General features: G+C 37.9%; 1 protein-coding gene across 2 annotated transcripts; it reads right to left on the bottom strand.

The window, feature by feature from the left end:
• CDC50 (cell cycle control protein 50A) lies at positions 1 to 27,514 on the bottom strand. 2 transcript variants are annotated; one of them, XM_067087325.1, is made up of 8 exons: positions 27,334 to 27,514; positions 14,651 to 14,796; positions 13,458 to 13,610; positions 12,489 to 12,675; positions 10,446 to 10,577; positions 8,329 to 8,522; positions 7,508 to 7,701; positions 1 to 3,027 (listed from the first exon to the last, which is right to left on the bottom strand). In XM_067087325.1, the coding sequence occupies exons 1-8, from the start codon at positions 27,374 to 27,376 to the stop codon at positions 2,979 to 2,981; spliced, it is 1,098 nt and encodes a 365-aa protein (XP_066943426.1). In that variant the 5' UTR covers positions 27,377 to 27,514; the 3' UTR covers positions 1 to 2,978. The 2 variants fall into 2 exon arrangements, with proteins under 2 accessions (XP_066943426.1, XP_066943427.1); XM_067087326.1 differs by lacking the exon at positions 1 to 3,027 and adding an exon at positions 6,562 to 6,613 and having other exon boundaries at positions 27,334 to 27,490.
• Positions 27,515 to 27,853: the final 339 nt, after the last annotated feature.

The following is a 27,853-nucleotide window of genomic DNA, read 5'->3' as shown; positions in this document are numbered from 1 at the left end:
TGTAAGATATAGTTTTATTTAAGATTTCTGACTATAAACCATCATAAACCAAGTTAAAACCAGAATAACATAATCCACAATTTTTTGACCTTAAAAGATAATTTATCGTGCTATATATAAGGTCACTTATAAATTCTTTGTAATAAAAGTGCAGAACGTAATTCCAGATTATGAGGCTATCAAGGGCATACAACAGTCACAATGTTTTATGAAGATAAACACCTATGACAGTGCAACCTTAGTCCAATGTGAAGTTCAGCAGTACATTACTATCATGTTACCATGATGTGGATTTAATTAAACATGAATTCTACATCTGGATAATTACACTGCAGACTTTGGTTAAAAGAACAAAGGCAACTGTAGATCAAAATATACATATATTCACTGAAATCTGGAACTTAAAAAATTGCCTCTAAAACAGAACATTTCTCCATCATTGTTGAATATAAATGTGGGCCCTCTAAAAGAAAAATGGAACTCTTTTAAAGATATATAAATCCTGGAATTGTTTGCAAGACTACAAATATATACAGCATCAAAAGAGGCTATTCCCTACAAAATGTTCTGGTATGTATAATTACTAATCATAATTCTCTTACTTTTAATTAAAATGCAATTTGTGATTTGAACCTAAAGGCTTAAAAAGAATACCCCTCACAGAGACATATTCTCAAACACTAAGACTTTTAAATTACTAGAGAATTATGCTCTCTCGCAGAGAAAGAAGCATTCACTTTATCAGTATCCCATTACAGTATAAAGTTACAGGAGTCAATTCAGCACTGTACTTTATACAATAACCATTAAGCACCACATCAATTTTTAACAGCTTAACATAATACAAGTGAATCATAAGTACAGAATAGAGACTTCTTCATGATTTCCTGTAGGGAGGAAGAGCATGCATGCTCGGCAGTAACACTTACAACAAAAACATCTGGTGTTATAAGCCCAATGTGCTCAAACTAAAATTAGTTCAATTCACACTATCAACTTTAGGGTGAACAAACCCTAGAAGCAAGTTTTAGTTGTGAGTGAACAGTAACTTGGGGCACAGTAAAATATTCCTATTGGGAGAAAAAAATAACAAAAAGGATTGGAAAATATTCTAAAAAATATAAGCAAAAAATATTTTGTGTATGTCACACAGTATGGAAAATGACATGACCGCAAGAGCTAGAAGTTAGGAATCTAAGTCTCGCTAGTTGTTCTAAAAATCCTTATCCACAGCGTATAGATCTGCTTTACTTATAAATGAAGGACATTATTATAGAATAGCCAACAAGCATTCAATCATGAATAAATGGAATACTGCCAAATGAAACTACTGTTCTAACGTAACACCCAACCATATCTGACCCCAAGTTTGACATAGAGCACGTATGCCTACCTATTGATTAAATAAATCATAAGCTGTCCAGCAGTACCAGTGATTGTGGCCATTGACTTAGTTGTGACAATCCCAATTTGCTGATAAAGAGATGTGAGGCAATCTCAGAGACCCAGAAATTACAGTATCATTATTACTTCCGCAATAAGCAAAATACTGACTAGACTTAATACGCAGTCCTGGAGCAGTTAACCTATTAAATAAATGAATCCAATTATCAAAAAATAAATGCACAATCATTCAAAACAGAAATCAATTCTTACAAGTTTACTCTTCCTAAATATAACACGATGAAGTACTGTACCTTTCAATAGTACCATGGAGATAAATGAATTGTATATCAATAAGAAGTTTGGTGACATTTTCTAGTGGTAAGAGACACCTCTCTTTCTAAACCCATAATGAAAGTCTACACATTCACAAAATAAGGGGAAATGCTTATTTATCTGTATGCAGTGCTATCATCAGTCTCTTAAACACCCTAGTAACTTAGTTACTTTTGAATGATTATTAGGTAGTTTTAACGTTTCGCCAATAACCCTCAAAGTCCTTTAGAAGGACATACTTTGACCTCTAAAAGTGGCCATGAAAGTTAAAGGCAGATAATTCCAAATATATGCTTATACAGATATCAAATACTGTATGTGCCTATGCTTTCATTCTGCATCTTCGTTCAGTTATCAACTTAAAAGACAAGGAATAAAGTTCTAAGACAATAAAAACTTAGTATGTTTTCTTATCTATAAAAAGAGATATAGTACATTCTTTTCAAGAATATATAATTTATACCTTTTCAAATAATAAGTATGTTTCTTTTCATCCTGCAAGAAGAGATACAGTACATTCTTTTCAGGAATATGTAATTTATACCCTTTCCAATAATAAAACAATGGTTATAAAATTATATTATATACATCCAGTACTTCAATATGTTTGTTTGATAATGTTTATAAAAGTGAATTTTATTCTAAATAAGGAGGAAGATGCAGTAACTACCGGGAATAATGCTATTTACTTTCAAACATTCTCACGTACTCGAATCCTAAAACATTTCACTGAGTACAAATACAGCAAAAGATATGTGAACATCACCGGATAAAGAGAGTCTGAAGCTCAGTACCTTGCATGTTTACAATAATGCACACGTCATCCGGGTACAATAAACGTGAAAGCTCTTGGCACTGAAAGTCTGCCAGTATTTTCATGTGGTATTCGCTTACTCTAAAATCACGTGCATCTTGTATTTTTTGAGCACAACAGACATTAAAAAAGTTCCCAGCATTCCTGACAAACCAACACACTATGATACTTGCATAATAAAATCATACTCAGACCAAGTACTTTCTTAATAACCTGACCAGAAAACACACACACAATACTTCATTACAATAGGACCTATACGTTCATTACGATCTGTGTTAAATATAATTCTTTGGTATGGAATCAGAAGTCAAATTATCCACTTATATGAAGAAAATAAAATAAAACTTTCTGCTCTCCTCAACTGTAGCGCACTACTGCAGCTAACGTTCACAATCATATATCACACAATACGTGACTTTGCAGCATAATTACTGTACTTAAATTAATCATTGTAGCCTGTGTTTTGGGTGATGTTCAGTTGATCTACAGCCCTGAAAAGAACGACAGAAAAGCATTTCAGTGATCCTTTCGTTACCAACCAATAACCATCAACCTCTTTTAGATAGACATACTACAACCTCTGTAAGTGGACTATGCAAGTTCAAGAAAGATAATTCCATAATAAAAACTGAAAAACATTTAGAATAATTTTAACTTGACAAACCACTGATGTACATAACCTTTCATCTGATTCAATAGGATGGCCAACAGAGTTTAACTAGAGTAAAATTTGTTCTACCAGAGAGTGGAAGATACCCTAAGGAGGTTGAAAAGTCAACAGTTAAATCAATTAAATATGTTCAAGATTATGACCAAATTTCTTTCAAGGATTTGTTTTCATGTCTTGATTCACTGCTGAAGGAAATACTCATGGGTCAAGCAAGGGTGGCCAATTCGAAGACGCCACAATATTACTTCAGCGTGACTTTTCTTCTTGAAGTGCACCAAAATCCAATGATCTGTTTAACATGTTTTGTTACTAAGAGATGCATTATTTCATAAAATTACCATTTACCAAAAATGATGATGGGTTTTACAGGTTAGCAAAGAATTACTAATAGAAAATGTAGAAAAAATGCTTTTGTAACAGCTAACATTACTTGAATCTTTTACTGTTTTACTACTGGCATATTACTGTGCTCTGCATTTTGAGGGAACTGGCTGGTTTAGGATGACAATCTGTATTTATGGGGATATGGTTAAAGTATTTATATTGGGAATGAAGGACATCACATATATCAAATTTACCCAAAACGTCCATTCTGTGACCATTTTATTTCTTATGCCAGACCTAATTGCTCACATAATATACAAGCCTCTTTCATCTTCTGATATTTTACAAAATTTTGTTAATTTTCTCATTAGACCACTCCTTGTGTTCTTCATAAAGAGAAGAAAAATCACACCAATTCCCCCTACAGGTAACACACATCATATGACCATACCTGAATAAGTACACACATTCAGTTTACAAAAAACTCTTTCCTTGCTTGCTAGAGGTGGCATAATGCAAAACAGAGAAAAGCACAATAACATACAGGAGAAAATCAGCCAAAATAGAGGTAAAATGAACACAGCCTTATCACAATGTAAGAACAAGTAACTGGCATGAAGAATTCTGACAAGGATGTAAACATCTCAATGCCATCTGGTGGAACACAAGTGATTATAGACAGAGCATTTCAATCAACCAGGCATTATTCTTTTGTTTATTTTGAATGCTGACAGCACCTCACGGTGCAAACATGTATACTGATTAACAATAGGTAAATTTCATCCCAAACAAATAGTTTTTATATAATTCATATTCACATCGCCTAAAAGTTAAGTTCCTTGGAAAAGTATTGCAAAACTTGGGATCTGAATAAAAAAGTAACAATCAGGTGTGAGACAAAGTAAATGAAAATTTTTATTACAAAAATTAATTACTAGATACTTACACGCTGTTAAAGTTAGCTTACATCTTTGTGCCTTTAGGTGCGATCAGCATTCAAAATAAACAAAATAACGCGTCTGACCCACCAGGACAGTCTCTGTAATTACCGGTTTCCCACCAGGTGGCACTGGAATGTTTACATCCCTGTCAGAATTCTTCATGACCACCCACTAAGATGTGGGGAGGCTGAGAGGGTTTCAAATTCAACAGTAGGTAAGTATCTAAATAATTAGTTTTATCATAAAAAATCTTCATTATTTAGAAAGAATCTTACCTACAATTACACACTGAATGAGGATGGTGGCTTAGTGCAGCTAAAGAAACAACTGTTCAATCAAGAGAACAAAAAGCTTTTTAATGAGGGGAAAAAGGTTCTATAAATTCCTGCCTGTTGTGTGGTCCTTCCTGGTAAGTGCTGTCACCAGACGTCGGAGCCACAGCAGGGAGTAAGGTGCGCCTTGCAAGACTTTTCAGTGGATCCTTACTAGTGACTTCTGTGCCTGAGTCGAAAGCCCATAACTGATAGTCCAAAACTAAAGACAACTACCTTCAGATATGAAGGTGTGTTCCTATACACCATTGTGCGCCTTCATGCTCCCAAAACTGAGCACCAGGATTTCCTAACAACTAACGATAAAAGAAAAAAGCAAGGTCACTCTCACATTTGGTTTCAAGAGAAGCATCCCCACCGCAACAATAGAACTAAGTGCTTTACACATATGAAATTTGAATGCTTAGCAAGTAATGTGAGGGAAAAACAAGAGTTGCATCTCCATTGAGCTATGCTGACAACCTTCTCTAGTAAAAGGTTTTCAAGAAAATAAAAAAAGATGTGCTTACAGTACAGACTCCATGACGCATTACAGTATTTTAAAAAATGGCAAAAGCTCAGGAATTAGCTTAATGTGCATGCACTTTATCAAGCATTCTTGGACATAAGAGTGTTTGGCCTCCTAACACCACAGCATAAATTCTTAACTCCTCCTCTTAAAGGTTAAGTCTGGCCAGGTAAGCCCTTAAGAGTTCTAACTGGACCTAATAAAGCCACTTCTTCCTTGCCTACTTAAAGCAATTAAACTAGGCACGGTCAAAATTCTGGGAAGGGCTTTCGCTTCTACGTCTTTTCTCTAAGTAATGAAAGAACAAAACCATTAGAACAAAACCCAAGTACACAAGAAAGGGCTTGAAGCTCCGTAATACACCTTGCTGTTGCATGGGCTAAAAAAAAAAAAAGAAAAAAAGTCTTCAAAGTTCTGAGATAACATTAAATCCTTTAGGATTACATCACAATTTCACCGCTAACCATAATAGGAAGATTTGAAATTTCCAGCTCAAAGGATCGAAAACCTCTTTCAAATCTAAATCTTGAACATGATTCACAACTGAAGACAACATAAAGTGACATCCTTTGACCGCCACCTGCCTACCCGAGATATTGGAAAAACTTAATCTGGATATCTATACTGTAGTGGTACAGGTACTGAATATCCCTCTGGACAAGACCTATAATCACTGTTATTGATACAGTCTAACAGTGGAGGGCCTTCTAGACTTAAGGATTGCTTTCCTGCCACTTATAAAAGCCTCTAGTTTGTACCAGACCATTGACCATCTCCACACGGTCAGATGAAGCATGTGGAGCATGATGAACTTGTGTTTTGGTGGGATCTTCTCAAATATCTGACGTCTCAAAAGATCTTTCCTCAATGGAAGAAGGCGAGGAACACCTACTACCAGGAGAGGAAGCTCAGGAAACCAATCCCTTTGGGGCCACCAAGGGGCTATCACAATCATAAAAGCAAACATCGGGAAAGTGTAAAGGTCTACATTCGACCGCTCTTGAGGATCCTGGCATGGAGGGCAGTAATTTGAGAATGTTGTATTTTGGGCAATTGCAAACAGATTGTTTGAGTTTCCCCGAAAGTTCCACGACTTATGGCAGACCTGTGGAAGGTGGGCCCATTCTGGTGGAAAAACCTTACCCTTTCCTGCTGATTTGGTCTGCAATAACATTGTTTCTCCCTGGGACAAAATGAAGTACGTATATGAGACATGCAACAATACTTCTGTTTGTAATAATCTACTTGCCTGTAGCGTCTTCCGTTTGTGACGTTAACCCTCAGTTTCCTCCTCCATCGCACCTAATGGTGCGAAGATATAAGCTAATCTTTACGGCAGGTAAGATTCATTTCAAATAAGGCAGTAAAATATCTCATTAACAGTAAATTTGCAATAGATATGAGCATCAGTTTGTAATAAATCATGTCAAGGAGACTTACAATCACAGCATAAAACTCCGTCAAATAATGGTTTAAAGTAAAATAATACCCCCGCTTACTGTGAAAATACATCTGCTTACCATAATGACCTTGTATCATGTGACTTTCCTAGACCTAACTTTGAACCTAATTTTAAGGGGTGACATTATCCATGAGAGAGAGAGAGAGAGAGAGAGAGAGAGAGAGAGAGAGAGAGAGAGAGAGAGAGAGAGAGAGAGAGAGTGTGTGTGTGTGTGTGTGTGTGTGTGTGTGTGTGTGTGTGTGTGTGTGTGTGTGTGTACACATAAGATTGGGTAATTCACGGGTACATAAATAAATTACGTTCTTTTTGATGGTCTATGTTTCTGAGCTTTACAAAATGTTTTTGTTGGAGATAAAATGTGTTTGTTTATTTACAGAGCAAGCTTCAGTTCTGAAATCTGAAAAAATCCAAAAACTGAAACACAGTTGGCCCCAAGGGTTTCGGAGAAGGGATTGAGAACCTGTACCTTCTTTGATGAACACCTGAATAACAAAAATATTTCATTCATCCTTTTTGAGATTAAGTAGTCACACAAAGAAACTGCTTGAAATTAAGTGCTTCTCCCTCATATAACCAGTACTCAGTCATCTGGCTCCACGAAATTTACCCCAAAAGTGTCTCATTTTTAATTTTGACTTTCAATTAATTTTAGTGTCAATGGCTTAGCAGTATTCTAAAAGGTGTTTGTGAACTTTCCCACAACTGCAGAAGGGAGACATATACTATGAACTTACCTTTTTCCAAACTTGATGTGTATGATGAGGAAAATTATGCCAAGTAGCAGACAAATGGCACCTACAGTGATGTAAGCAATTCCCAAGAAGCTGTTTTTCCCTCCCAGAAAGCTGGTAGTAGAAAGGAACATGCGTTTTCTGCCATCAAAAGCATGAACTGGGTAATTGTATTCCACTTCTAACAAATAGTTATCCTGTAAAAATAAAACAAATTCTCATAATGCCAAGGATTTACTGTACAATCATAAGCAAATGGCAAAAAATATATGTGGGAAATGGAAAAACTATGTTCATCTTACTAATAAACAATGTAAAAGTAAAAGATTAAGTAAAACATTAAGTAAATAACATAAGATTACAATGGTATAAAAGGCATATGAAAGCGATACAGGTTAGGTTAGGTTTGGGGCTGAGTGGATTGTTCAACCTCTCAGCTTGCATAATCAGGCCTCTCAATCTTGAATGATGCAAACTGGTGCAGCTGAGATTTTGTCACACAGAAGTATGGCAACACATAATTAATGGGGTTGTGGTGGAAGAAAAAAAAAAAATGCCAAACATAACAAAAATGATATATGAATAATAGGAAAAGAAAGAAAGATTCTGACACATAAAAACTTTTCATGGAGACCAAATGGGATATGGGACTCAAAAGACAGAGAGAACTCCAGACCTGGGTCTGTCACTGTCATCTCTAAACACAATGAAGCTTGATGCTGCATATAGGACTGGTACTAGGGCAACTGTAAGGCAATGACTTGCTTGTATCTCTACAGGAAATTCTGTTATGCATTACTACACAACACAGAAAAACTACTCACAGCTGGCAATCCAAACTTGTATCCAATCTCTGAATGATCAATCTTCCTGTAGAGCTTGCGGAATTTTGGGAAAGCAGCGCTCCTCATCCACACTATCAGGTCTTCGTTCTGGTAACCATTGTTTTCAGGATCATCTGGGTCTAAATCAAAGACACTCTTTGTCCAATAAAGAGGCTTCACTGTACCTGCAAAAGCTGAAGGGAAAAATGGAAGTGTTTTTATCAGGTCTTGTAAATGAAATCAAAAGATGCTTACAATCTCTTTTATTCACCTTTCCCTTACAATAGCATAAAATAAATCTTTTGCACTATAAAAAGTTAAGTTTACCTTACTTTAACCAGACCACTGACAGCTCTCCTAGGGCTGGCCCGAAGGATGAGATTCTATTTTACGTGGCTAAGAACCAATTGGTTACCTAGCAATGGGACCTACAGCTTATTGTGGAATCCGAGCACATTACAATGAGAAATGAACTTTTGCACCATAAATAATATGGCACATGACAAAATAGAAAAAGATGGTAAAATGCAACAAATGGGTAGATTTCATATTATTCCAATATTCTTTTACGCATTCAAATGCAAAAGAAAGTCAACACTTGTCACATATGGAATATTATGCACATCTCACAGCTAAGGAAGGGAATACAAGAAAGACTAAGCTAGGATGTTTCATCATTGTGACGCTAGATTTTAAGTGAATAAAGTTACAGGTGTATCACAAAAATTTAAGATAAGCGTTGGTATTCATCCAAAATCAGCACTGAGCCACTGCTATTCATCATTGTTATAGAAGATTCTATGGAAAAATACAGAGAAGATGGTCCCTGAGAGCTCCTGTACTGCATGCTAGAAACATACTGTGAACAGCAGAATCAGAGGAAGAAGTGTAGGAAATGTCTAAAAGATAGACATGTGGAATGGAGAGAAGACTGAAACACACTACAGTATAAGCAAAGCAAAGCTTAAGGGGTCTAAAAAGGAGCAGAGGAAAAAGTTGTTGTGATACATGGGAAGGCCACAGAAGAGGCAGATCGTTTCCTGTAACTTCGGGGACAGGAGGTTCAATGTAAATCATTCAATTCAATGTATTTGGGAGCAATACAGCAGGTGATACATGTCCATAACATTCCAAGACAAAATATAAAACGATTAGGTAGCATTTCGATCTTGTTTGCTGTTGTCCAATTGTAACCATTTGAAAACTAATATCTGCAAGTCTCTCTCTCTCTCCTCTCTCTCTCAAGCAATACATTTTGAAGATATTTCAAAATATCTCTGAATCTAAATGCAGTAAGTGAATCTATTTCAAACTGAATGATTATTACAAAAATCCATTTGAATAGACTATTAAGTACGTTGCATGGAATTGCACTAAACTATACTCTATGCAAGTTGGTCCCAGGGTACCCTACCAAGCAGGTTATATGCTGCTCTTCATTAATTGGTGGATTTTGTTACCAAAGGGCACCCCTAGCTGTTCATTATGCTAAGGTGAAACTAATAGATTTTTTATGCCTAACACTTACAGTTACAAGTAATGCCAACAGCCATAAAATGAAGGGCAAACATACTAGGTTGGTAAGTAAATAAAAGTAAAGAAAGAAAAGTAACAACAGCCTGGATGACGTACACGGATGTTGTTTCTCTACTGGTGTACCCATCACCGAATATGGTAACAAACACTTAGGAGATATACAAGATCAGAGCTTTTCTATGTAGCAGAGGCATAGACATACATAACAGACTGAGATTTTTAAAGTTTCACTACAAAGGCCAAGATTCCTAACTGGGACTGCTTGGAAACAAATAAGCAACTCACAGATTTGGTGTTCATGTATTGGAAAATAGGATACTTCAATGACTGAGATGACTCTGGCACATAAAGTCATGAAAAGCAGTTAGTTAAGAAAAGGTGTTGAAATAGCAGTGCAACAACCAGTGGGAAGATCCGCAAAGGATATGGATATGAACTTGGACTGGATGGGAATTCAGACAATGAGCAGGTGCACAAAATTCACTAGGTGCCTAACTGCAAAAGGATAACAACATCAAAATATTAATGATGATGATGACAATGAGCTGCAATATAACTATCAAAATGTACTCAGTAATTACCTTCAGTCTGGTTGAGTGCACCAGGAGGGTTTTTGAACTTGAGTGTTCGATCTGTGGGCCAAGCAATGCCTCTTTTCAGTAACTTGATTTCTTCATTTTCTGGGCTCGCCTTCCGGTAGAGTTTGAGTGTGTCTGAAGATGACAGAAATATATATCATAAACATACTTATATACAATATACATATATCTCTATACGAGTAATTTCCATTAACATGAAATAAACATACACTTATAAGGTTTTAATGAACCAAAAGAGTCAAGCCTTCGTATGATTACAAACTGTGTCTTGAGGATAAAAGGAAAGCTCTCATGGAGCCAAACAGCAATACCTCAGTAAAATTCTGAATCAATGGCATCCTCTGGACTTCTGAAGAGGCTTGTTACTGATTTGCTATTTTATCTGAGGTTTTTGTGATTTCCCTTGAAAAGCCACTATACTCAAGTAATATACAGTATATACAGTACGTCCCTTATTGAACGTACAGTAACTGCAATTATGAGCTAAATAAAAACTGAACAATCTCAGTTGATATTTTCATACATTCATCTCAACATGAATGTAATGCACCTCAATATATGACAAGAGTTCATGTATGACTACATCCCACTAATCACTAGGTTTGTTTTGGATATCCAATCCTGAAATGATAATGACTGAAGGAATATTGCACAAAATTACTTTTACATCATGACAGAAATAACAGTGGGTACCTGCAAAGCAAGAAAATCATAAAGAAACAATTCAAACACAAAACAAGCACTATCAATGTGACAAGAATGGTGGGAAAGAGTAGGGCAATTGTTGAAATACCGATGAGAAGAAACATGGGCACTTGATGTGCCCAGGAGGTATGAAATAAAGTAACAGCACAAAAACCATTGGTAGTCTTCAAGATAAAATGTAAATTTTTATGGAATGGCCCTGAAACATGATACAGCAGTCATACTGGTCAAAGGAAATGGCTTAAGATGTGACAGAAGCAAGGTTAATAATTAAAGATAATGAGTATTATGATGATCTTAGAAAAGACGGTAATGCATGTTTTTGGTTTACTCACCACACTCAGGAAGACCAGAAGAAAAGCAAGAATTCTGGGAAAGCTTGTCATATACTGTGACAGCAATGCTACATGCAGATGGTATGGTGATAGGAGACCTAAATTGCCTCACAGGAGATAGCTAGTTTTAATGATGTTATGGGTAGATATGGCTTAGGGAAAGAAATCAGGAAAGAGAATAAGAATTGGAACTCTGCAAAAGCAAGGGATTAAAATTTCTGATCACAATGTTTAGGAATCCAGAGAGATGACGATAACATGCGAAATGAGAAGAGGTGAAACACAAACTGATTTTACAGTGTTATAAAAAGTGTATTGTTCTCAGTACTATAGGCAGTCCCCGGGTTACGACGGGTCCGGCTTATGACATTCCGAGTTTACGACGCTTTTCAAATATATTCATCAGAAATTATTTCCCGGTTTACGATGCATGTTCCAGGGTTACGACGCCAATCTGACGAAAGAAATATGGCTACAACACGGCAGAATAATAAAAATCTGGGGGTTTTTCGATGAATAAACTCAATAAAAATGCAGTTTACATTGTTTTCAATACACCCAAAGCACTAAAAGTACGGTTTTCTTAGGATTTTTGACGATTTTCAACGATTTTTCGGCTTATGACGCGGCGTAGGAACGGAACGCCCGTAGTAAATCGGGGACTGCCTGTATTATGAAAAGTGCACTGTTCTCTGTACTAAAAGTCCTCGATAATACATCCTCAGTGTCTGTCTACTTTCCCTACAATCAGCGCATTGTGTATGGGGATATGAAATATTAGGATTTGTATTAGTCTAAATTTAACTTGTATTTCATCAACACAGGTCTTGATTAATTATAACCATTTAACAGCCTTCAAATATCAAAACAATTTTATTCGGGGGTCAATTCAAAATTCTGATTTCATACACTTTGAAAAACCATTACACACTGCAAATACAGACAATCTTACACAGCTACACTATTCGTATCAACTTCCTCTTACCATTGAACATAGAGTTGGCAATAGCACCACATGGAGCATAAATATTCCCATCTTGATCTTTGCCAAAAGGATCACAGTCTGAAGGGACAGCCGTAACCTTTTTCCCAAGCAACTGGTAGTCATATCTGGATTTTACATACCGTCGGTGGTTTTGGTAGAAGTTATCCAGGCCATAGTACATATAAACCTAAAAATAACAAGATTCATATGAATAGTCACATTCGAAAATTTCAGTGCACAATGACTTCCAAACTTTTAATGAATGTGGTTAACAAGCTAATAAAGAATTCTCCTTTGTGGCACAAAAAATTGGGCATAAAATTTATGGGGTTTGTTGAACAAATAAAAAACAAGAGGTTTGCTGATCATTTTATCTGTTATTACTAACTGAAAAAACATATCAAGAGTCTAACTTTAGATACTCCTCAGCATCTACAGTACTTGGCTTTCCAGTTAGGGTCAATTCACTTTACATGGTTTGTCATTATATTTCTTGCATAAGTTAAATTACTTTTACATATAAATCTGTGAGGCTGGTCATAATATGTGTTCTGTTTATCATTTATCTATCATTTGGCTTTCATATATGCAAGATCTAAAGAATACAGTGACACCTTAGTATTTTTCGGCTTCGGAACTTGTCGAATTTGGTACTTGATGCATTTTGATGAGAAAACTGGACATGGTTAATTGGGTTTATCTCACTTAAAGGGTGACACTTACCCTTGAAAGGGCAAAAGTGCTATCTTATCATTTTTTTGCAACTGGTCTGTTATTTCCAATACTAGTGTAAAAGGCTCCAGTATGCCAACAGCTTGTACTTTATATAATTTATGAAATCTAACAAGAATAACTAAGTACAGAATACCTCCTGTGCATGCTTACTAAACCTTCTAGATGAGTAAAAATCAAAATCTTACAATTACAAACATCTAACCAATACGTCAAAGGGTTCAAAACTATACTCACGTTCTTCTCAAAATCCTTATCAAGTGTGAAAGGTTCCAGACAACTACATTTAGCCGAGACATTTTTACTTATGACTTCCATGCAAGGCTTTCCATTGTATTCTGCTTCATCAATACTTAAACAGTCTGTGTAATCCAATTCAAACTGCTGAACCTAAAATGTATGAAAGTAATTATTTGCTGACAAGTAACTGGCAGACTCTTAGACATTTCATTATTAAGCTATTTTACAGCAAAAATATAAAACACTTTGTCAGAAATTCAAATTTTTATGAAAACCATCCACGTGCAAGTTATTCAAGAACTAGAACCTCTTCAGTGTAACAAAAATGATCTTTAGGGGGGAGGCCTTCTCTAAGGGCAGTGGCATTGAAAATAATGGCTGTTTCTACGGAATTCAGCTTACGTAGAGTCTTCGCTATTCTTCTTAATATCTTCTTTTCGTCAGAATGTAGCTGGTGTATCAAGTTTCCAAAGGACATAAAAAACTTTCTTGTTATTTCAGTTTTATTACTTCTGACGTTTCAAGCATTCTCTGGCGATTATTCAAAGGGTGAATGGATTGACATGCATGTTACATGGGTATATCAGCAAGTGGGGGTGGGTGTACAATTAACAGGTCATTTATTAAGCTGCATTTTGGATGGTCATAGGTTGGTGACGAAATCGGTTCCAGAGGTGTTGAGATCTCAATGCCTCCGCAATCGATTTCATCACCAGCCTGTGGTGACCAACCAAAACGCAGCTTAATAACTGACCTGTCAACTGTACACCCACCCCTGCTTGCTAGATATACCCATGTAACTTGCATGTCAATCCATTCACTCTTTGAAAATATTCGCCAGAGCGCATCTGAAACATCAGAAGTAATAAAACTGAAATTACAAGAAAACTTTTTATGTCCTTTGGAAACTTGATACATCAGCTACACACTGATGAAAAGAAGATACTATGAAGAATGGAGAAGACTCTAGTATATAAACTGAATACTGCAGAAATAGCCAAAAATGATCTTTATTACTTAAGTTTACATAAGGATATTGCAACATCCAAAGTAACTATGATGAGTCACATCTCAAAAAAGTCCTTCACTCTGTACTTATTTAAATGTTGATCTTTCCCAAAACCAAGCCACTGAATCGGATTACATAATATTACTCAATTGTGAAGATACGTGTAGAAATTACAGCTCACATTTTCAGAGAAGTACAAGAGCGCGACACCAAGTGGGATGAAGAGTAATCCAATGAGGAAAAAGGCAGGGAGGACTGTATCTGCTGTCAGAATGGGCTGCCATGCTGGTAAACGCTGCTGTTTGAATTTCTGTTTGAATTTGGAGTCTGAAAAATTAAGGAGAATTCCAGTCACAAATCAGTAGACCAAGTAAAAAATGTTGCAAAATATTCCCGTGACACGTCACGTTTCACTAAATTCAACGAGAGAGAGAGAGAGAGAGAGAGAGAGAGAGAGAGAGAGAGAGAGAGAGAGAGAGAGAGAGAGAGAGAGAGAGAGAGAGAGAGAAATATACTGTATACTGTATTTAGAAGGAGCACACTTAATACACACAAGCTATAAATGACGTATAGTACGTACACCTGGATTTTGGACCACGGAATAGTTAAAAGCAGTTCTCACATACGTACAACCATCACTACTATATACATTACACTTAGATTGAAAGCTTCTTATAAAAAAAATAAAAATAAAAATAAAAATAAAAGTAGAAAAGTAAAAAACTAAAAAGCAAAAACAGAGTACAAAAGTATAAAAAGTAAAAAAATAACAGAAAAGTAAAAGTGAAGTTAATGATGGACAACAATAATTGAACAAGTAATGTCATATACTGTATACAATTCTTGTAACTTCATCACTGAGTTCACTTTCAATGGCCACAAGGCACAATAATAAGGCAGATCTCAACTGCCCATAGCATCTGTAATATGTAAGAAATACAAAACTTTCTACTAAGGATTACAAACTGATTTATGTACATAATTACTACCACTCACATCCAGTACCTTAGGTATCAGGATACATAATGTACCTTCATTTTGTATACTGTATACTGTACTCTAGTGATAGTTTTGACTTATGAAAGTGGTGTAAAAACAAATACTGTACTGTACAGGCAGTTCCCGGTTATCGGGGGTTTCGATCCAACAGTGTGACGACAAGCGAAAATTGCTGATGAGCGAATATTGGTGATTATCAGCGCCAATAAACGAAAGTTGGCAATTATCGGCGCTGATAACTAAAGATTTGCACCTCTGTTAGGTATGTATCAGCACCAATACCTGACTATTGGCGCCGATAAGCAAAAATCAGCAATTTACGGAGCCAAAAATCACAGAAAATTCCAAGAGTTCTGTTGCAAGCAAAACCCAAACCTTACAGGTAGTGCATTACAGGACGTTAACATCGTTTTAGATTAACAATGATCTAAAAAGAATGGGGTCTCAGATATATCATTCAAGATGTCTATTTTACTATCCTAAGGCTTGAGCCACCAAACATTCCAACTTGGTTGTTAGTCTATCAACAACAAAGGTCCAACTTGCAAACACAGTACAGTTATTCAATTTCATACTCTTTACTTCTCTCTATACTTCGATTCCCTTTAACTACCCTTTTTAATTTTTTTTTTTAGTTTATGCTTTCCATCCAGGGCCCTCTGATAATCCAATACAGTCTCTTTCAACCATTAACCATTGAGAATTATACTACCCTAGCTATAACTGCAATACCAGCAAATAGTATCAAAAGAAATCTACCCAAGAGCAGATGAAAGAAATTATTCAGATTTGTACAGTTACTATTTAAAAAAAAACTTTCACCGCACTGTACACTATTAACTTAACAGTACTTATTGTCCTAAAAAGAATTAATGATGACTCACAATATTGTGAAGGGTCTTGAAAAATAAACACACTAAATCAAAATTTTGTTTATGAAATGAGGCAATTATAATTAAAATCAATAAAACATACAAAAAAAAAAAAGGACACGAAAGCGAGAATGTTATAGACAACTACCTAATTTACGTCGTTTCTCGTCTGCCACTTTCCTCTCATTGCTAATAATGCGATATTTTAGGTCATGAATCTGATTTTCAAGGATAACCACCTTTCTTTCCAAAACTCTCACATTTGCTGGAGACTCTATCTCAATAGTTGCCATTATGCAAAGATCTCTTCTTACACATTCATGTACAGAACTTTAGTCACTTCCAACCCATTTCTTTACATCGCCATAGCAACTGTACAAAACTTTCGAAGTAAATTCGAAACTATTTTGCCAACAAAACTGAGACACAAGTCGCTGAAGGAGAACAAATTTTTCAATGGCTCCAGTGGAGATTTAACCATGAAAGTTCTAAGGAATCTACATCAACAATGATGTGGTTACTCCTATCCATTCATTTGAATTAAATTCCCGTGAATACTGTATTAAACACAAAAATCAAGGGATAAACTAAGGTATATCCAAAATATTTCATAAACATTAAGATCACAGTTTAACCACAAAAAAAGGTCACACAAGCGTAAACACTATCACTTCTCTAACTTCTGTAAACATCACAACCAAACTATTTTCAGTTTCTGAATTCAAGCAGAATACTGTATGAAGCTAATCCATTTGTACGACCAGTGCACCCCACGAAAGCTCTAGGCAAACAAGACTCCTGATTACCAATTCCCCTAAGGACTCCAAGGACCTAGCCCTCCCCTCATGCAGCCACACCCAACCACCATTCCCTAATGACTCCTGATAGGCAAATGGGAGGGGCCACGGAAGCCCACAAATATCAACCTGCCACCTTATCCGAGACTCTCTTCTTGCAGTTCTGTTTGTTTCTTTCCCTTTGCCAATAAACTTGAAATCAAAATACTAGGTACCAAAGTAAATGAAATAGAGAAAGCACATAAAGAAATTCTAAAAATATGCACACAAATTTAACCTACAATTATGACGTTTAAAATGTTTTCCAGGCACGTGTCCTTTGCTAAAGAAGCCAGCAAAATGACAATTGCAAAAGCAAAAGGGCAGAAAATATCAACAGGAGACAGGGCCTTAATTTCTCGTTCTTATCGGCTCAGCCCTCCTACTCTGCCCTTTCATTTTTTGATGGATCAATATCACCACCCCATCAGGAAAAGAAAGTGAAGGTCAAAGAGATAAACACTTGGACATAAGTGAAATAAGCCAAAACTTTACAAATCAATCTATGTACAAAATGTCAACAAATGACATAACAGTGCAGTATTAAAAAATGCATAAGACAAATTAGCATACTCGTCCAATTAAAGTGCAGCTAATCTTATTGCGCATTATGAATGAAAAAAAGAAATGAGAACTTCAACAAACAAATGAATACTGTTGTCAGAGTTTTACTTAACTTCAAATGAAATTAGGAATCAGGACCACACCCATCAACAAAGTTCCAAGACTATGCTTCAAAACTTATCTGGCAACAATCCATTAAAATTCTCGTTTAATAATAATTAAAATCTCTCTACTGATAAGTATTTCTATTTCACTGATAAAAAAAAGACCTACAACGTACGGGTCATTTGCGCTCCCTAAACACTTTACAGTTTCCCTTGGACCCATTAGCATTAATTATGCATGCGGAATGTGCAACACAAGAGAGGTTATGCTGATTCCTTGTAGAAAGGATCTTAGTTGAGGGAGAAACTTTAAATATATTTAATATTTAAGTATAATAAAAAAAAGCTAATCATAGTATAGAAATTGTGGATGTACAGTCAACTTATAATTTGAGTACTTATATGATTATCAACAAGCAGAACTAACCATGACTCTGAGAACTCAACCAAGCACAATAAAAAATATGTTGATATGTGTGTGTGTCCTTTTAGCCGTATCCAAGTACTACTAAACATTACCGTATTCTAAAACTTTTCTAACTATAAAGGGGTAACAACGATTTTTTATCACAATATTGTGAATAATGTACTGCATTGTCTTCATGGGAAAATCCTAAAAGTTGCCTACCATAAAAAAACAATACGAATGCTATTCAAACAAACAGCTATGTAATTCAATGTACAGTAATTTACTTCTAAAAAAAAAGCACACCCCACAGGAGAGGCAAGCATTCAGGAACCAAAGCACACCTGGTGAGCATATACAGTAACCACAAAGCGCTATCTAGACCTGTCACAGGAAGAGTGGGGATATGAGGAGAGTAACCTGTGAAAACTTATGGGTCTGTCTTACAAAAATTTTGCTGCTAAAAATTTCACCGTTTTTCACACAAATTCCATCAGTTTATACTTTCCTTATGCCCAGGTAGTTACTTAAGATGGAGGATTCTTATCAAACAGTCTATTTTCAACATGGCACTGAACCAAGCAGCTTCTTAAGCAAACATGGCAGGATACTCAAGTCCTTAAGACTTAAAAGTACAGTAGTTATAAAACTGGATAGTGCCATTGTTAGTAAGATCAGAGTTTGAAATTTATTAAACATCTTTAATTCTTTTCCTGTATTTCCTTTTCCACATGACTAAAATAATGTTAGACCAAATACGCTATAGTTCATAAAAGGAAAGAATACGTTATGATGATAAGAGTGAATAGATAAGAGGCACTGCCCTCATTAAGGCAGGTCTGATTTGGCCCGTTGCTGCAACAAGGCCAACTGAATAAAAACATCCAGAACTTACGAGTCAAGTCCCTTGAATAAACTGCACAAAGGTGCTGGGTGGTCTCCACAAAACAATTTAGGTTAGCCTCATCCTCCATGTTCCTTATAAAAGCTACAGATGTAGCGACAGCCTTAACATCTTTACCCCTCAAATACATCCAGGGAAAATGTGTCCAAGCATACATCAGAGTGAACTCTGGTGTGAACACTTGTGGGGCTGTCAACAGTCCAGAGTGTAATGGCATCATGTCTTGTTTATTTTAGCTGATGGGTTTGTTGTTGTTCAAGTCATTGTTCACTGTCTCTTAATAGTGAACCTTTCTCATTACGGATAGAAGTACAGTACTATAATGAGGGTTTGCCCTGATTTATGTGGAACGTGAAAGCTGCATAGTTAGAGAAGGCAGAGAAGTAGCAGATTTACAGAAGGAAGTTAAATAGTGTTGAAATAGGATGACCCTGAGTCAGTGCAGAATGCAGCTAAAGAAAGTGTGCAGGCTTGTTTTTGTGTGGGGAGAGGGACATCAGTTCTGTTGTGGACAAACAGATATATCAGTTGCATGAAGTCACTCTCTGATAGAACCCGAGACAGAATGTGCAGTTTCCACCATGCACTGAGTCTGAAAGACTAACTCTTACAAAGGTGAGAGATCGACGACCATTTTCCAGCCAAACGTTAACTTCACTAGAAAAAGGCAAATGTAGAAACCTATTACTTCAGCATATCTTTCTCCAGAATTCTCCTTGCCTCTGCTGACAAGAAGAGATATTTGGATGATTCTGGAGAACAGACTGAGAATTCAACTGGTTGAGGAGAACTGGGAGGGCATCAATCCTTAAAGGGTAGTCTGTAAGTGTCCAAAACTGTCTCCCTGAAAGGGACAGGAAGACTCCTGACCCTTCTTTAAGAAAGAAAGGTTCTTGTCAGGCAGGAGAGACCCTAAGCCAAACATCAATGGTGTAGCTGCCTTTAAATGCTTAGCTACAGTTGCCTTCACAGAATTCAAGACACTTGGAAAGTTAGTGCATTATGGATTCAAGCGAATCAAGTGTCAGAATGCCTTTTCTCCACTGCTGCCTCTATCTTAATCTTCAAAAAAGATAAGACAAAGAAAAAATCCAGCACCAAACGATTCCAGAGGGACTGCTTTCTTTAGAAACCCGTCTTGAGAATAAACTCAAATGGCTTCATGACAACTCAAACAATACCAACCTCCTGACAATAGCCTTGTCTTCCTCAAAGGACACAACAGACAAGGTGAATCTGCCATGATATTAAGCATAAGGGCCAACCATGATGACACTTGGAATAAAGCCAGGGCAACCAACTCTGTAAAGTCTGCTTCAGCAGCTGAGAAAGAAATTACTTCTGCCCATAGAAGTTCCGGGTGGGTATTGTTCATTAGTCCAAAGAATGAGTTCACCTGTTGGGGAAAGGTTTCAGCATCCAAAGAGCATAATACTGTACTCATGTTGATAGGCCTGAGGCAGAGAAAGCAGCTTGAAGGAATGGCTGGTGGCTAGAGAGTTCTGTGATCAGATCTGATTCAACAACTCCAGCTTCCTCTGAGCCAGCAGAATATGGTAGGTAAACCCTGTAACAATTATGGTTACATATATACACTACAGTATTGAGCAGTGCATAGCACTACATGCACAATAGCCTGGTAAGGGAGAAGCTATCTAGCATTATGATTTTCATAGTTTTCATCATTTTATGCAATGAAAATTATAACAAAAACATCACGACATATAAAATGAGAAATAGAAATGACCCGGAACAAAGGGTGTGGGTGTGTTACAGATACGTACGAAAGTTACTTAGTGACGTATCTCTCTCTCTCTCTCTCTCTCTCTCTCTCTCTCTCTCTCTCTCTCTCTCTCTCTCTCTCTCTCTCTCTATTGGCCTGGACTGGGAGTGGTCTAGAATAATATTTATTGTTTCTCAGAATTTTATGCAATGATAATTATGACAAAACACCAAGAAATAAAACATTAGAAATGACTCGGGAGAGAGGGAAGGTGGGTATGTGTGTGTGTGTGTATGTGTGTGTACAGGTATGTTTCTCATGTGATATCCTAATAATTCCTGCAGTGAAATAGATGTACTGTTATATCAGCAAACACTTTGTTTTGATCAACTTTTTGCTTGTGAACAATTTAAGCTTACTTTTGTACCCACCTGTTCAGTGACTGTCACTAAGTGTGCATTAGCCTGGGCAGGCTGTGATGATCTATCATGACCATTTTTATTTTGTCATTGTTTTATCCTGTGACAGTATAAAAAAAAGCACCATGAAATCACAATTTTTTAACGTAAATTGTATTTTTCCTAACTACAGAAACCTGAGGTCCTTTACATTAGGAATTACTTTCAGTGAAGCTGGAAACGGCTGTTGAACCTTCGAACACAGTGGTTAGGCAGTTAACTACCGTCCGAGAGTTGGGAGTCCTGCCTGCCTAAATGTAAACATTCCAATTTGCCTTTCGGCCTATGTGTCAGATTGAGGGGTGGCATAAGGTGGGCATGAAAAGTAATGTAAAGGGCCTCAGGTTTGTATAGTTAGGAAAAATACGTAAACGACCTCAGGTTTGTATAGTCAGGAAGAATACAATTTACTTTGAAAAATTGTGACTTGTTCCGACACGATATACAAACTGTTGGTCCTTTACATTAGGAAGACTCACTGGTTGGAGGAAGAATCTGAGTGAGTCTCTATGAACTGGCTGGAGTTCACCACATCGTGTTCCCTTCCTGGTCGACAGAGTGAGGAAGGGAAACCTGCCTCTGACAAAATGATCGGGTTGTAAGAAGTGCGAGATCAATTTTCAGACTTCTGGGTCCCTTTGCATGAATGAGGAAGCATCAGCTCAAGCAAAGTAGGCTAGGAAGAACTTGATACAGGCAGTCCCCGGTTAACGGCGGGCTCGGTTAACAGCGATCTGGCTTTATGGCGCTTGTCTAGCGACACAGAATCGCTGATAACCAAAAATCGGCGCTTTTTGGTGCCGATAACTCCTGAAAATCGCCGAAAAGGCAGCGAAATTGCCGATTTTTGGTTATCATCACACCCTCAGAAACAGAACACTGCTGATAACTGGGGGGTGCCTGTAGTCGGTGACTTTAAGGCAAATAGAAGCATTGGGTTTGTCTTATTGTTGTGATCTCATTCCTCCTCTTGCTAGAGGAAGGAGCGAATTTGCTTCTTCTTACCTGCATCGACCGCCAGATCCAGCTTGTAACAGCACATCCGCAGGAAGAGAGCCGAGATGAAGAGAAGGAAGAGAGGCCAGTCACTCCGCATCCATCCTCCCGTCCACGACCGTACATCTTAGGTAAGAAGCAACCTGTCCTGTTAGAGGAGCCAGGTAAGCTGCACAACTTGTCGAGCAGCCACCACTGGACCCAAGGAAAAAGTGTCCAAGGACTTGTCGGCAACATCCCAAAGGTAGAAAGAAGTGAAGGTGGTCTATTGGGACCACACCCCCGCCTTCAAAACCTGTGAGACCGACAGGTTCTTCTGGAATGCAAGGGACGGAACAATGCTGCAGACTTCATGAGCTCTCGGGCGAAGCATACTGGTCATCTTCTCCAGCAGCAGAGTATGCTCTCCTTATTGTCTCACGAAGCCAGAAAGAAATCGTGTTCTTGGACACTTCTTTCTTGGTCAAGCCAGCACTAACAAAGTGTTGTCGACAGTCAGGCCAGAGATGGCGAGTCCTCTTCAGGTAGAGCCACAGCACTCTAACAGGACACAGTATCATCTCATCTGGGTCATTACCAACAGTCCTCTAGGGAGGGGATCGTGAAGGACCCAAACCGAGTGTCAGGGACCGATGGGTTTTGAGTCTTCGCTACAAAGTCCAGGACGAAGTCAAGTGTAACCAATCCCCATCCCCTCGAGTGTTTAACATCAAAGGAAAGTCCGTGAAGTTCACCAACTCTCTTCGCCGGTGCCAGGGCAAGCAGACGACAGTCACATCCCAAGCATGGGGCCTGAGGTCCCTGAGTGGGCAAGACCTCACGAAATTTCTCATCAGTGGAGATAACTTAAAGGATGATGAGATATCTAACCCTTTCAGCTGCAAGACTAGGCCGAGTGTGGCCTGATAGCCTTTTACTGCTAAAAGGGAGAGAACCTTCTCTCGGTGAAGAAAGACGAGGAAGTCCTCAACCTGCTGAACAGTAGCTCTGACCAGAGAGATACCCCGTCCATGACACCAACCACAGAAGACGGACCACTTTCCCTGGTATACTGCTGTAGGGGATTGTCTGAGGTATTCAGCTATCTCCGTTGTTGCGCGACGCGAAAAGCCTCCAGCTCGCAGGAGATGGTGGATAACCTCCAGCCATGAAAACACAGGAACTAGATGCCCCCATAGGTCGAGCAAACTTTCCATGACTTCATAGTGAAGGGCCACTCTGTTCCAGTCACCTGATTCTGGCAGCTGAGCTTGTCTGCTACTACATTCCTCTTGTCTGGAATGTACCTGGCTGACAGCTCTACCGAGTTAGCCAGCGCCCGCTCATGCACCTGCATTGTCAACTGGTGAAGAGGGAGGGACATGTAGGCACCCCCTGCTTGTTGACATATGCCACTACCATGGTACTGTTGCTCACCAGTACCACGGAGTGTCCCATCACTCGATCCTAGAACTCTTGGAGAGCCAGGAAGGCTGCCTTGAGCTCCAGGATGTTGATGTGAAGGTGCCTGTCGTCTTGGTGCCACACTCCCAAAGTCAGCAATTCCTCCAGGTGTGTGCCCCATCCCTCGGTCGATGCCTCTGAGGACAGAAGCATGTCTGGAGGGGTAGTATGCAGACATACTACTATCAAGAGGTTCCTGTCGTCCATCCACCAGTCTAGGTCCTCTCTCACCTCCTCAAAAAGAGGAATGAGAAAAGACTGGGGTTCTCGAGACTGGGGCCAAAACTCCTTCAGTCTCCACTGCAGAGACCGAAGGGTGAAGACGCCCATGAGGGACCAGCTTCTCCAACGACGACAGGTGACCAATGACGACTTGCCACTGCCGAACTGGCTGTTCCTGCCAAGACAGAAACAGCTGTGCCGCCTTCCTGAACCTGCTGATACGAGAGCCTGAGGGACAGACTTTCGCTGCTGCCGTATCTATCAGCACTTTATCCTCTGCTTGGGGTTGAGATCCGACTTCTCAAGATTTACTACGATCCCAAGATCGTAGCAAACCATCAAAATAATCACATGGATTTTACTTGGGCCTTTATCTAATTTAAAAGCTTTCTGAGAGATGTAATAAAACAAAAACTCCCTTGTTCATGAGTATAATTACATTTTTAAACTGACTTCTGATCATCAAAAATTACAAGAAACAAAAAGTACAAGGCAGCATATAGATCCGATTTGTATATACCATATATGCCAACATATGAGGTGACTCGGCGAATAAGACGGCCCCCATTTTTCATGCAAAAGTGTAGGTTTAGAGGTATGTTTGCCGTATATGATGACCCCCTATTTATTAAATTAAATAACACTATCAGCTGATGTAAGTTAGTTGGTACATTATAAAATAAATAGTTACTGGAATTATCACACCAAAAATGTGTAAAATCAGTACCTTCATGATTTTAAAATGTCTGGCAAACCTCACCATTATGAAAAAATAATTTTGTATTCCCTTGGGAAAAATATACGGTATAATGGCAAACTCATTCCTTGTCCTGTAAAGGATTCCAATCGGTACTGTCACCTAACTGTATACATTTATTAATTATGGCAGGCTCTCATGGTGTAACCAATTCATAGAAATCAAAACGGTAATTCTAAGCCCGCTGTCCGTGGTGAGCTAGATTATGGCAATTGACCCTTTTCTATGTTATTTTACTTGCTTTACAAGAATTTAAAGTAATATTTTGTCGGCCGGCTGTAACTAAGCTGTCATTGACCTTTGAAGACTACGCGACTTGAATTTGCCTAACGCAGGGTAGGTCTAAGCCAGCATTCGCTGCAAGCCCCCACCCCTCCATAGCTAATACGGCAAAATTGTAACCAGTAAACACCCCTAAAAATACCAACATAACGCACCCTAGAGGTGTTTAATGGTTACAATTTTGCCGTATTAGCTATGGAGGTGAAGAAAGCTTGCCGCAGAATGCCGGCTTAGACCTACCCTGCGTTAGATAATTCAAGTCGTGTAGCCTTCAAAGGTCAATCACAGTTTAGTTACAACCGGGCGACAAAATATTACTTTAAATTCTTGTAAAGCGAGTAAAATAACATGGAAAAACGTCAACTGCCATAATCTAGCTCACCGCGGACAGCCGGCTTAGAATTATCATCAAAACAATCCAAAATGGCTTTAAAAACAAACTGTGGTCATGACGAAATGGTCATAGCCTATATGAGAGAGAGAGAGAGAGAGAGAGAGAGAGAGAGAGAGAGAGAGAGAATCTCTCATGTACATACTAGGCTCATATAATACCATTTTAAATAATTCAAATATACCTTTTCTGCTACAGTTTTCAAAGCATTGGCCATATAAAAAACAAAACTGAAGATGAAAGTATACTTTTATAGACAGTTTCTGGACACAACTACAGAGATAAGATGTCTCAAAACTATATGTGACAATACACTCTTCTCTGAATCTGTGAATTTTCCAAATTCATGACAATTCAGTTGTCAGTATCCGACATTAATAGGCTAATCTGGTCTTTGATATATTTGACAGAATCCAATACAATTCAGTTATGATCTTTGTGAAAACCATGAACACAATGATATACCATACTACCTGAAATGCAAAATAATTTTAAACATAGTTATGGAAACTTAATTTTATAGGAAAACTTATGTCTAAACTATATACATGACCACAACTTTGACTATAGACAGTCTGATTTACTGCTACGCCTTTTCCAATTGTTACAGTTTTCTCAGGGAAGCAATGTTATTGGGTGTTTTTGGTGAGTAATTTGGTTAGTACCATCAACAATTCTCCTGTCAAGTCAGACCGATCGGTTGAATTTTGAAGTCGCACTGAATCCTGATATTAGAATTCACCCAAATTCTTAAGCAATGGCAGTAGGATCTTTGGTGAGATATATATATTTAAATAACAGCCTAAATAAATAATGGAAGTCTACTTTCTTATGAAAATCAATAAGGAAAACTGAAATAGGTTTCAAATGGAAATATCTGACATCAGAGCATATTATACGATAGGAAACCATGGGAGGAGTACTTATAAAAATTAAAACGGGCTAGATACGCGAGTAAGCAATCCTAAGCGGAAGTATAGGTCATGATAAAGTAAATGTTAATTGTAAACGGTCAAAAGGAGGTTTCATATGAGCTTTTCAGTCGAGAAACATGCCAAGTGCCATTTTTAAAATATAACAAATTAAATTAAAAATACCAATGGCCCAGGATGGCGCTTGGCATGTTTCTCGACTGAAAGACTCATATTAACGTTGGTTATCCTGTGGCCACACTGTCCTGTATTCTTAAACTAGCCTATGGCGGGTTACTGCGGGACCTCATCCGCTAGGGTATTGGTAGGCTAAAGTAACCCAGCTCACTGGCCTAAGATTAGGCTAAATTTTATATTATTTTTATTGCTATTGAAAGGGGGCTTTATAATCACATCATTCCGTGATGCCCAAAAGTGGGTTGGGCAAAGTCCCAGCACCCAGATCTGATCAGTTTTGGGGCCGTTTATGGGACTCGGCAATTTCTGAAGGGGTTTGCAAAAATTGACTGTGCTTTTTACTTTAGCCTAATAAGGTCTGGCATACGTTAAAGCTCATTAGTAAACGTTGTTAAATGTCAACCGGTAAGTGTAGGTAATCAGTGGTAAAGTGGGCCAGTAGCGTATCCCAAAAATGGCAACGGGAAAATTTTCGTCTAAAGTAAGGGAGGCGCAAGGCCACGTCGACCTCATTTTGATTAAAGCATTCTAATGGCGTTTCCACAAACCACCTGACCATAGAGCGTAGATCAACCGTTTAATTCGGACGTAGGTAATAAATACATATTCATCTTCGCGTAAGGAATGTCTATAAAATGGCCTGACGCAGCTTACGGAGGCAATAATCACCTCAACCTAATAACTCCACTGGCAACAACGGGGACCCCAGCATACTAAAATCACTAATCCCGACTAAATACAATTGAAGATGACAAGGGCATGAAAAGCTGCACGCAAATGAAACCCTGGAATCCTTACGTCGAGTTTTCGTTTGCTCGTGATTTGCAGGTTGAGGAATCATTTTTACGTCTACGACGACTACAATCCGATCGACTTGTTGATGGTGGCTCGAAATGTCAGGAGAACGACTAAGGTCTTTTAAAAATGACTACATCGACTTTATTCGCCCCGTCGGTCAAGTCATTCATTTTGGCGTCTCAGAGTGTTCGTTTCTTTGCATTTCCTTACGGTATTGTTAGTTTTGTCTTAATATTGTCAGCGTGTGATAATAGCAAATCATCGGTGCCAGTTGTACAGGGCCGTGAAAAATAAAATGTTTGCGACGGCATACTTTTTTTTTTCTGGCGGACGAACTACTAAGTATCTCTACTTGATTTATTGCCTTTGACTCTTACACACGCCCTGCCTTAGTATTAAATGAACAAGACTTAGAATTACAACTGATATCCCAATCATAACTAAAAGGATGGAATTTTATATACACGGTCTCGATATCTGTAGACGCAGGTGGCAATTCACGCGCATCCTCTTTAATTAC

The sequence above is a fragment of the Macrobrachium rosenbergii genome, chromosome 43 (assembly GCF_040412425.1).
Source record: "Macrobrachium rosenbergii isolate ZJJX-2024 chromosome 43, ASM4041242v1, whole genome shotgun sequence".
Taxonomy (NCBI): Eukaryota; Metazoa; Arthropoda; class Malacostraca; order Decapoda; family Palaemonidae; genus Macrobrachium; species Macrobrachium rosenbergii.
This window is presented reverse-complemented; position numbering and strand designations above follow the sequence as displayed.